General features: G+C 39.0%; 2 protein-coding genes across 3 annotated transcripts; both read right to left on the reverse strand.

The window, feature by feature from the left end:
• Positions 1–3,101: 3,101 nt before the first annotated feature.
• On the reverse strand, positions 3,102–7,808 carry LOC117413174 (sialic acid-binding Ig-like lectin 10). 2 transcript variants are annotated; one of them, XM_034021973.3, is made up of 8 exons: positions 7,663–7,808; positions 6,894–7,247; positions 6,380–6,682; positions 5,579–5,857; positions 4,940–5,203; positions 4,540–4,635; positions 4,075–4,160; positions 3,102–3,713 (listed from the first exon to the last, which is right to left on the reverse strand). In XM_034021973.3, exons 1-8 carry the CDS (start codon positions 7,691–7,693, stop codon positions 3,543–3,545), a joined length of 1,584 nt encoding a protein of 527 aa, XP_033877864.1. In that variant the 5' UTR covers positions 7,694–7,808; the 3' UTR covers positions 3,102–3,542. The 2 variants fall into 2 exon arrangements, with proteins under 2 accessions (XP_033877864.1, XP_033877865.1); XM_034021974.3 differs by lacking the exon at positions 4,540–4,635.
• An 814-nt stretch (positions 7,809–8,622) lies between these two features.
• Positions 8,623–11,286, reverse strand: LOC117413158 (H/ACA ribonucleoprotein complex subunit 2-like protein). The gene is made up of 4 exons (XM_034021942.3): positions 11,003–11,286; positions 10,197–10,266; positions 9,779–9,884; positions 8,623–9,318 (listed from the first exon to the last, which is right to left on the reverse strand). The coding sequence occupies exons 1-4, from the start codon at positions 11,160–11,162 to the stop codon at positions 9,193–9,195; spliced, it is 462 nt and encodes a 153-aa protein (XP_033877833.1). The 5' UTR covers positions 11,163–11,286; the 3' UTR covers positions 8,623–9,192.
• Positions 11,287–11,452: the final 166 nt, after the last annotated feature.

The raw sequence follows: 11,452 nt of genomic DNA on the forward strand, positions 1-11,452 counted from the left end.
TTTTTAAACCGTGCAAGACATACAGAATTAACTGTGAAAAAGCATTTGTCATTGTCACAGCACCTGCTAGCTGACTGCCTGCATGTTTCTAAAGTAAACACAGTACACTTCTATTTATCATGCAGAGTGGGATATATTAGGCTTATAGATGCACAGGCTTTCAAGATGTGCTTAAATGAAGAGGTTTGCGAGGATTGAGACTTTTTACTGTGTTTTACTGCTTTGAGGAGGAAATGCATATCAATCAGTTAGACACCAGGCATTACCAGCAGTCCCGCCCAGTATAGCCACAACTTTAATCCACACTATAGGGAATGAGGGTACAGTAAACCCATTTTTTAAAAGACAGGACAGTGCATATACAGATACATGCATGGGCTCCTATATGTATATGAACTATCCCGTCTTTCAAATAAATTAATAAATAAATAAAAATACCTGCACACTTCTTTTCAATGACATTTTCAAACATAGTTTACCAAAGTATCCTGACTTGAATTATAGCTGTGGAATTGTCATTATCATTCAAGGAGTTATTTCTGTATTGAACGGATCTATTTATCCACGTGGGTGTTTATGTTAACCACACAGATCCCAGGTGAAACACCTCCCAACGATCTATCATCTTGACAGGGCTGTGCTGAGGGTAGAGCTGAGCACACAAACAGAGCAGGCCCTGAATCGGTGTGTCGTTTGCATAAAGCAAGGCCCGAGGCCCAACGTAACCAGGGGAGAACTGGAGCGCTGCCTGCGAAGAGGAGCTGGAGGGCTTGTCTATCAACCCCCAGATCACTCACAGACACACCTGTTCAATCCAGACCCCACCCAAAAACAGCACAGGAAAAAGCTGTCTTTAAATACATGAGCTTCAGAGTTAAAAGCATTGAGAGGCCCTCTCCATGATGATGCTACACATAAACATGTATAATCCTATTCTGGGTAGCTCATCATAGTTTGTGAGGGCCCATATGAGAGATGTCCATTAAAAGGCTGCAGTTCTGTATTGGTTTTAACTAACAGTGTGCTCAACGCATAAAAACATCTTGGCCTCCCTCTGCTGGTAGTGATAGGAGTTTACAGACAACGGTGTTGATTCTAAAAGTAAAGTAACACTGCCATCTAGAGGTACAATTCTGAAGTGAAGGAGTTACTTTAATGCAGAATACTCATTATTATTATTATTATTATTATTATTATTATAATTATTATAATTATAATTATTATTATTATTATTTATTTCTTAGCAGACGCCCTTATTCAGGGCGACTTACAATTGTTACAAGATATCACATTATTTTTACATAAATATCACATAAATTTTTACTCATACAGTCAACAATATAAATGTTTATAATACAAGTACAGTACATACTTGAAGAAATTGGTAGTAGTTTCTAAAAAGAAATAAAGAAAAACTGAATGCATGGCCCCTATATATTTAAACATTTCAAATTAGTTTGTGCACCTTTAGTATCCAAACCAATGTTCAGAAAAAAAAGACTACACTTTCCGAGGTGTCTCACACAAACAGTCAGTGTTAATTTCCTTGTACAAGTCTTTTCCCAGTGTAATCCAAATGTGTTTCTCAGCATGGACTAATAAAATAAAACAAACACACCTGGAGAACACTGTACCTGTCTGCAGCGTAATATTCTACACTATCAGAAATACTCTTTAAAAGTTCTGCATGTTATGTGTTAAACATTTTACAAATCTGAATTTGTGGAAAAATATTGCAGTGAACTGTGATTGTGTGCCACACACTATTAAACAGAACAGGGATAAGATATTAGCAGCTGGACTTAACCATAAGAACACTGACGTACTGCTCTTGAATATAAGTTCTGTTTTTATTTTTAATCATCATAAATGCACCGGTTTTCGAAGGATTACCATTAAAACACAAACACTTTTATACAAATTAATCAAAACCGGCAGTTCTTTTATTTCTAGTTGTTTTATATAATTGAAAAACAATTATATAATTCAGTGAATCCATAGAGCACTTGACAGACAGACCTACAACAAACAACTTTCAAGGAATAACCAGAACACCCCACCATTCCAGACAAAGCACCTCTCATAGAAATCCCAGACCCTGCCCTGGGATTCTGCTGAAACCATCTTGACAGCCTCTCCCCAGCAGCGCAGCAGATCACAGTAAAACAGGAAGGCAAGATTGCGCTAGTTAGGATCAGTCAGACGTCATCTACAACCAAAATACATTGCTGTGTATTTAATCTTCTGCGCCTGTTATTCAAAAATCAACAGATGGCGAGATATCTTTAAATACGGATGTGGTTCACTTAATGTGTATAATGTATAATATGAAATAATGTATAATGTGATATCTTGTAACAATTGTAAGTCGCCCTGGATAAGGGCGTCTGCTAAGAAATAAATAATAATAATAATAATAATAATAATTTACTGCAGGGATGGGAATATGACCCATTGTATAGCAGTTTGATCTATTCCTGGTTTTAAGATTGAGTTAAATAAGACACACCTGAGCTTGTTACCTATACACTGTGGCTTATCAAGCTCGTAATAAAACCTGAAATGGGTAAAACTGCTATGCAACATGAGTCTTATTGCCACTCTTCTGCTGTATGCTATTGCTATTTTATACCTGCAGATCTTACCTGTCCTTGTGCCTCTTTGACTCTTATAAAAGTTTACCACAGTAAATGTACACACCAATTTTGCAATGGTAATACCATGCATTTACCATAATGTACTTTACCATACTCTTTGCTTTAAAATGCTTGCTATGCTTTGTTACACTGCTATGCTTTTACTATTATACATTTCTATCATTATTTACTTCACAGAGTTGAACAATAATAGAAAAGCCCTGGGTTTCTCAAATAAAATATCAGGTTATTAAAATGGTGTAGTCTACACTGTGTTAAACAGTTTGTACATAACTAAGACCATGCTTGGAACATGTTACTGTATAATATTAGTAAAAGAAAAACAGAAATTTAAAAAGGTGTTTTTCTACCACTTATAACCTCTTACTGCTGCAAACAGTGATTTAGTTGGCTCAGAGTGACACAGCAGAATGGATGTGCATTATATTAAACATGGAGTCAGTATTGAATTTTCTTAACACTTTTTAATGTCGCCATCGTGGCTTGTTGCTTCCTTTTCTGTACCAGTTGTTCTCGAACAGGAAAGATGACTAACCCAAGCCCATGTGAACCCGTAATAGTTGCAAGAATTCTCCCTTTACATATTGCAAAACAAAAAAAAAACATAGTGCAGAGGCGTATGAAGTAAGCTCATTATGAATTGGAAAAAAAATAACCTCCAAAACAGAAATCTTAAATGTAATTAATTTAAAACAAATATAAAATATATGATAAATTCCAGTTTAGTATCATAATCACATATTATATATGATGACTAACTAGTGGGGCATCCTGTTTATTGCACAGCATACAAACTATACAGCCCTCCTTAAGCAGTAGTTTCATAACTTATCTATTCTGCTAGAAATGCAGAAATTGTCAAATGTGTGCAGTTCGCTCTTAATGTTACTGCTGGCTTGCTGCTGTGTCTCCTGCTTTGAGCTGAGCCACGGTTTTGAGATCCGAATATTCTGTCAGCTCAGACTCTGAGACAGGCTTCCTCTTTCCTCTGGGAGCCAGGTCCAGATCAGCGTAAACCAGATCCTCCTCTTCATCGCTCACCTTTGCTGCCAGCTCCTGCAGAAAACCAATCAAAACAAATAGACTACCATTGAGGAAGCTGTATACAGAATACTACCGAACCCAGGCCCTCCCTTGCAAAACATACAGGTAGATGAAAATATTTACCACGGTAAATTCGCACAGTAGTTTCACAGGAAAGTTTCAATAACATTTGTCTGTTTTGGTTACAGTTTCAGGGACTGCAAACCAGTTAGCCTCATCATAATTTATAGATTTTTCAAGTTGTATAATGGCCATTATGATTAGTGTTTTTAAAAGGAGTTGTTCAGGGTTTGATTTATTAAAACTACATTAGGTTAACAGTTTAAAACAGTTAACTTATAAACTGGCTGCATTCTGCTGAGGCTAGACATACCTGATCCTCTGTGAGATTCTGAACCACATCGTAGATAACTTCAGGACTGGCCTCCGCTGAGGAATCCCTCTGCCTGGTCTCTCTTCCTGTTAAAAGGTTGCACTGTCAATCAGTCGTCTTGTGAGGTAGTTGAGTAAACTTGGACAAACTGTGGCAATAACAGGGTTTGCGTGTGTGCTTGGTTTCATTGTGTCATCACATATTGTGAAATGCAACATCCACCAGCTGGTGTCATGGCATGCATCAGTGAGAGTGTGTGTGTTGGTCATTCTGCATTTAAATAATATTTCACCCTTGTCGATAACACTTCATTTAAGTCCCAAAAATACACCATTTAAGCAAGAATTAATTTGACAAACAATAGTAACCATAATGCCAAGCAGTAATATACCAAACATATCCATGATAACAATGTTCTAGACAACATAGTACCACAGCATAAGCAGTGTTGAAAATTAGAGTTACCTTTTCTGCGCACAATGCAAAACAGTGCAACAACAGTAATGAAAGCAGCCAGGGTCCCAACTGCTGCTGGAAGTATAGTATTTAATGCTGTGCCACCTGAAATACAGAAGAAAAAAAATATTTAACCACCTTCATTCAACCCGAGACACCTGCTTATATGTCCTGTACAGAAGGATTGTGTCATAAAAAAACATTTTTAGTAATTTGCAATATCGTGCAATGTCATCTGAAAAGTATCTGAATTCAAATGAATTTTGAACATTCGACAGCACAATCCATTAAGTGCATCAGTCTGGGGTATATGGAGGGAGGTCTGTCTGTCAAGTGCTCTATGGATTCACTGAATTCTGGTTCTTCAGTGTGAGGGGAGAACACAAAGCTGTGCATATTATTTAGCTACCTTTCTTGTTGATTGTCTTCACTTCCTGTTTCTGTCCATGCGAGTTGACTGCCGCACAGATGAGCTCCTCCTTTTGCTGCACCATCTGGATCCTGAGGCTGGTTCTAGTGCCATTGTGGAGCAGTTCCCCTCCCGACATCAGCCTCCGTCCTGCAGCACCGTCCTCGAGCCAGGTGAGGTTTGCAAGGGGGTTCGCCTCGACCTCACACACCCAGCACAGGCTACGGTTATCACAGGGGCTCACCCGCATCACGTCTGGAGGGTCTGTACCGGCAATAGGCATACAAAAAACTGTCAAGACAACCATTTACTACTTGGAAAATTGAATTGATTCTATTTAATGAAAGCTGATGCTCGTCTCACTTGGATTTATCTAAATAATATAATTAAGTTGGCAGCAGTTTCTGTAATTGAAATGTATTGAATAAGAAAAGTACTGGTCGCTGGAATTTCTTTCAATTCCCTTCCTAGGATATTTTGGCAATCTTTTTTGGGATTTTGTTCTGCGAGGTCTTGAATTCCTCAAGTCCGTATCCCTGCTCGATCTGTACAGCACTGCCTACAAGGGTTTTGTTGATAAAAAGCCTGTACAGTGGTTTAACTTTACCATTAGTTTTGTTTTCTGCCACTGTAACTTACACTGGACATCAAGCGAAGTGGCTCCGCTTGCTTCACCGTCTGCATTCTCTGCGATGCATCGGTAGTGGCCACTGTCTGTCCGAGACGCGAGGGGTATCCTGAGCTCGGCCACTGCCGACCCGTTCACGCCCACCCAGGAGCTGCTCTCAGCGGGCTGCTTGAACCAGGAGTAGCGAGAGACTCCCGGGTTCGAGTCTGCTCCACACCAGAGCACCACGCTGTCTCCTTCCTTGATGGTTCCGCTTGGAGTCACAGAGACGCTGACATTGCGAGGGCCGTCTTCCATGAAATTGAATTAAAATTATATATATATATCATACAACACTGTACTGTAGATAAACTGTGTCATGCTGTCTTTGCTGATTAGGAACTTTTCATTGATTGCATTGTCTTTATCTGCATATTCCAAATTTAAGTATATACAAGAGAGCTTCATATATACTCTTCTACTTAATCAAATCACTTCAAAAAGCAACATGATAAACTTGAACATGCATGTGAATAGGGTGGCGGGTGGATGACGTCAGGCCAGGAAAATAAACCACACAACAGTCGCAGACTGGGGTACCAACGCGCTGCTTGTGCGTTTCTTATCACAATAAAAGGTTTAAACAAAACTACACAAAGCCACGAGGGCCAAAACAAACACTTATAACAAGTATAGCGCTGGTTTATTGTTGTTTTACCCTCCTCTCTCTCTAAATCACCCCCCTAAACTGATTTAAAAAAAAAAAATGGAATTTGCTTACAGTTCTTGGAAGTTGATAAAGAAAAGAATGCACAGATCATGTTATTACTTACATTTGATATCCAAAGTGACATTAGCTTGCAGGGTGTGAGTGAGATTCGGATGCGCTACAGAGCAGGAGAGGTTTTTCCGGTTGTGAAAATGTTGTGGAATGAATGTAAATGTTACAGTCTTTACACACGTCCCGTCCTCATTCTTTTGGGTCTGCTGCGTGCTTGTGCCCTCAATGCCATCACTCTCAAACTGCATCGAGGCGGACTTGCTGGGATACACGTTGTGCACAGAACACGTGATGGTGGTTTGGTTGCCTGCTTCAAGGACATTGGGCACTGATAGAGTGAGGTTCTCAGGCCGTGCTGGAAAGTTATGAGTAATATCAGAAAAAGAATACTGAAAAGGAATAAATATGCATTTTTGGGGTAAACTACTACATTTACATTTCTTTATTTAAGATAACTGAGTCACTGTAACTCCTCCTGTATTTACATCGAGAATAAAGTACAATTACAAAACAAACAAACAAAAAACAATGTTGAAGAATATTTGATATTATCCAAAAGTAAATACCATTTACATGAAGCCGAGTGCCAAGTAGACCATACCGCGTCTCGGTGTTTGTATAAAATCGAAAATAATAATTCCCACTGTCGCTTATCTTCACGTTGTTGATGGTCAGCGTGCAGTTCCTGCTCGTAGATATATCCTCTGAAATGCTAACCCTGGGGTCAGACACAACTCTATAATCATCACAATCATATTGGGGTCTGCAGAAAAAAAGGTATCCATCTTTGTACCAGTACGCTTTTGTTAAATAATGGCCTTTTGGGAAAGAGAATTCGCAGTCCAGGTAAGCGGTGTGATCCTTCAGGACGTAAAGCGACGGGGGAGTTATGCCCCAGTCACTCGACTCAATCCGATGCACTGGAGAGAGGGCAAAATGTCTTAATGGTTATACAGTATATGAAAACAATAGATGTAACTTTACAAACATACAGTACAAACACACGTGTTAATAACATGTATCTCTGCTACAGCTATGGACATGCAGAAATCTGTTACTGTCATTCGTAATAAAGTATTAAATGTACACTTAATTTAGGCAGATTTAGGTTAATGTGTTTCTACCAAAAACAAATATCAAGAAGTGTATAACTGATTGCCTCCTCAGTTCAAAGCAATTGAATTAATCTGCCTGGCATCACTCTGAAACATCTTTCCTTTTATATATATATATATATATATATATATATATATATATAAACGTTTACTTTTTAGACAAGCTGGTAATTTATTACCTGTATTACCTTATTAACAGAAAAAGATATACAACACTTACCAAAAAGAGAAAAAAGAAAGCAGAACAACATTTTAATCACTACCCTGCCGAGTCCACACAAATACTACATCAGTTGTCTCCAGAATTAGCTGTCCTAGACGTTGTAGCTCACACGTTCTCATTTTTACTTCCTCCTCTGTGACACAATAGTGCAAAACACTTTCAAATGACACCCCTCCAGTTTCAGACTGGAACAAAAGCAATAATTATCCAAGGTACATTTGCTCTGTGGTTAAAATGTGGTCTGTGGGCGAGACTATCGTAAAGCCCTCTTGCATATAAAATAATTAGTTACTAGTTAATTAGTGAACCTGCTTCTTCGGTCCCCTAAAATCTTTCCAACCATTAAGTATCATTTGAAAAGTGATAGAACATTGTTTTAAATCAGGTTTATTTGGTTGTACAGTGCCTTGACCTACAGCCAGGATTTGTACTGTACATGTGAAATTGTTAAGTGTGATTACAATAGTATCAATAATGGTTCTCAAGATGTATGCAAAAATGTGTGAAACATGTAGATAAATGGACAGGCACCTACATACTTCCCCAGATCCCGATTATTCCAAACGTTTGCCGATATCAGGTCTCGTTCTAAAGGGTTTTATATATAAAACTCCATAAAGTGACACAACCAGTGCCAGCATTTTTTTTTTTTAAATGATTTGTGGAAAGTTACATTGTTAGGAGTAACCACACAAGTTACTTAAGAAATATGTAAGCTTGTTTGTGTAGAGACCACAGCTACGTCAGCTTTTAAATTGCAAAAGGAGCATCACGGACAGCTGCCAAAAGTTACAAATAGGACGTCAGAATGACACAATACAGATTGCATTCTGACCTGCTGTCGAACTGGCTTGAGCAATCTGCTTCACATATTTAACAAAGAACAAACCACTGCCAACACAGAAACGGACACTTACATTAGTTCTATAAAAACGGATTAAACACAAACACAGTAGATGGAAATTAACCTGGTTTATTGTAATTGACAAAACATTTCAGCATCAAAACCACTTTCAGTAAAATTAATGATTTAAAAAAAGTTATAAAAACTTCAATGAAATTCATCAGCTCTTGATCTGAATTTAGAAATACTAAAAAATAAACTAACATTCAATGACAAATTAAGTGAAAAAGACATCAAAACATACAGATGTTTTTTTCTGTATTTCTAAACTCAGCACTATTGAATGTTTATATGGTGTTGGGTTCCTCAGAGTACAATGGGGACTGATCTAAGGTCTTCTGCCACAGTCTTGATTTCGTGTCTATCCTATCGCTGGTATTTTATTACTCCGGGGATACTCGGTACAGCATACTCGTACAGTTCCATTATTTAAGGAAATTGAATTCTTGTTCTGCAACTCTCTTTCTCCTCCAGTTTTGACACAGCTTCCCCAAAGCATGCAAAGCACTCTGCATCAGACCTGGGCCAGTGAAGTGGAGCGAGGCACACGTGAGCGAGTGGAAACTGAGGATTCCCGAGGTTAAAGGGAATACTGTCCAGGTGTTCAGTAAAAAGGTCTGCGTTTAAACAGGCAGGGGCAGCGAAGCCACCTCCTCCAGGCACTCATTATAGGCCTCCTGGTACTCCTCGTGCGGCTTGATCATAATCACGCAGGTCGGCCTCTTGGAACCAGCGGATGTCCCCAGGTCCTGAAAACAAGAGGAGAGAGCAGCGTACGTCATGCTCACCAACAGAACTAAACTGCACACCAGCTTTCTTCCCCACTTATCTAGCTGTTCATTTCCATTGGGCATCCAACTGAAGGGCATTCCCAAAGTAGACTGGTAGTCAGCCAACTGCATATTACTGTTAGAATGTCGACATCTGGGGCCATCCCATTAAAATACACAGAAGGGGTCAATACTTCGCTGGTATGGAAGGAACACAAAAATCACATCAGCCAGTAAACACCAAGGGGCTATATGAGCTACTATTATTAGTACAGATACTAATTAGTCCCTGTACCTAAAGTTCTACCAAGGTCAGCATCTCATACAGCACACAACCCATGCTTTCCAATCCAGATGTTATCCCCCCCCCCCCCCAAAAAAAAAAGATGGTTCAAGCCAGCAGCAGTTACAACTACCCCATTTCTCTAGTCAGCCTTACCACTTTGGATGGAATGTACGCATAGGGGAGGTTCCTCTCTTCACACATTACTGGTATATGACAGTAAACGTCTATTGGAAGCGTATCTCCTGCCAACACCACAATCCTAAAATAAAAACAATACCGGGTTAACAAGCCTGTAATGCAGACACCCACTGTACAATAGATTAAATAAAAACAAAAATGACAAACTAAAAGGCATTTTATGGTCTTTAAAACCTCACATTGGATGTGTATAACATCCGACAGAAATTGTTGAATGAATGCTTTCGACATGTAATTAACTTATATAAATAAACACATTGCTCCAGATATGAATACCGTAAAACTTCAATTAAACGTTTACTTACAATTTGCCAGCAGACCCGGCGCGTATTGGAGACCGGCCATTATTTGTAGTTACGGTAACTCCACTTACCCCTTCTCGCCCTTATTGATGAATTTCTGCACCTCCTTCACGCCCCGTCTTATCTGCTTCAACTTGGAGGCTGTAAACACAGGGAACAAACAAATCATGTGTTGTCTTTTGAAGTGAACAGCCTATATTGATTTTCTTTTACTTTTATGGGAATATGACTACCACTGCATAGCAGTTTGATCCATTCTTCGTTTTGCTTGGAGTGGCTAATAATCAATCTCGAATAAAACCTGAAACTGCTATGCAGAGGAATTTAAATTTCACCTCCGAAAGAGACCAGTGGCAGGTATTGATTACCTAAATGAGTCCCTTACATTATAATACTCAGGGTGTTCCGGTATATGCAACGTGCTTTAACAGCGATACTGCTGGGTTTTACATTTTATTTTCTCGATTCTTATTGACCTCGTAACCATTTCCTCCATTAATGAAAACATCTGTGCGACATCGCCTCTCTGTTTTGAGAGTAGTAACGAATCGGTGATCCTTGTTTTTATTGCAGACCCAGTTGTTCCCAGATTACATGTTACAACTACCGTACTAAATCATTAGTAGTCTTTTAATTATTCCTCACTGTAGCTACAGCACACGTGTTTGTAGTTAATGGCCATGGTAACGCCAGCACGTGTAACAAGTAGCATCAAACAAACTACTTCAGCGATCTGCAAAATCAAACTTCTACATAACTCTACCATTGCCTAAAACGCTTTCGAACTACTCAAGCTGATGTAATGCTAATTAATAGGAAGGGTACTAGCAGTAGTAGCGTGCTGTACGAACACCATGCATTCCGCTAAGAAGTTTACCTTTTTTAATGCATTTATAAATCTTCTTTGTGACTTTCCTGGAGGCCAGCGGCTGGGCAATTGGGTTGAGGTTTGTAATCAGCTGCTGGTAGCTTCTCTCGGTCCCGGTGGTCTCCTCCTCCTCCTCGCCTGTAGTTTTTTCCTTTTTAGCTTTAGTCATTTTTTTCCTGTTTAATATATTGCGGCACAGAAAAGACACGCGGGTCTTCCAGTGTCTTCTGAACCAAACTAAACCGCCCTCGCTTCCTCTTCCAGGTCACGAAAACACCAGCCTCTTACAGCTCTTCTATTTCAGTGAGCCCCCTACTGCATAAAGTGAATATTGCAGTTTGTGCTGGAGGTTATTTTGTGATTACAGTAGTACTAACAACCAATTAATATTGCAGTAATATTATCTTGATTTATTAACTTATTTAGTAATCTGATCTACATGGATGTGACTAAAAACAG

This window comes from Acipenser ruthenus, chromosome 23, assembly GCF_902713425.1.
Source record: "Acipenser ruthenus chromosome 23, fAciRut3.2 maternal haplotype, whole genome shotgun sequence".
NCBI classification, from domain to species: Eukaryota; Metazoa; Chordata; class Actinopteri; order Acipenseriformes; family Acipenseridae; genus Acipenser; species Acipenser ruthenus.

What these genes read in the sequence shown, in the direction of transcription:
- LOC117413174 (XM_034021973.3), bottom strand. Translation starts at nt 7,693, where the DNA reads ATGTTGTTCTGCTTTCTTTTTTCTCTTTTTG. An exon ending in TGTCACTTTGGATATCAAAT is followed by an intron (nt 5,858 to 6,379) that starts GTAAGTAATAAC and finishes ATTTCATGGAAG; the next exon opens with ACGGCCCTCGCAATGTCAGC. An exon ending in GAAGACAATCAACAAGAAAG is followed by an intron (nt 4,636 to 4,939) that starts GTAGCTAAATAA and finishes TCTGTATTTCAG; the next exon opens with GTGGCACAGCATTAAATACT.
- LOC117413158 (XM_034021942.3), bottom strand. Translation starts at nt 11,162, where the DNA reads ATGACTAAAGCTAAAAAGGAAAAAACTACAGGCGAGGAGGAGGAGGAG. An exon ending in TTATAAATGCATTAAAAAAG is followed by an intron (nt 10,267 to 11,002) that starts GTAAACTTCTTA and finishes CTGTGTTTACAG; the next exon opens with CCTCCAAGTTGAAGCAGATA. An exon ending in ATCAATAAGGGCGAGAAGGG is followed by an intron (nt 9,885 to 10,196) that starts GTAAGTGGAGTT and finishes TTTTTATTTTAG; the next exon opens with GATTGTGGTGTTGGCAGGAG.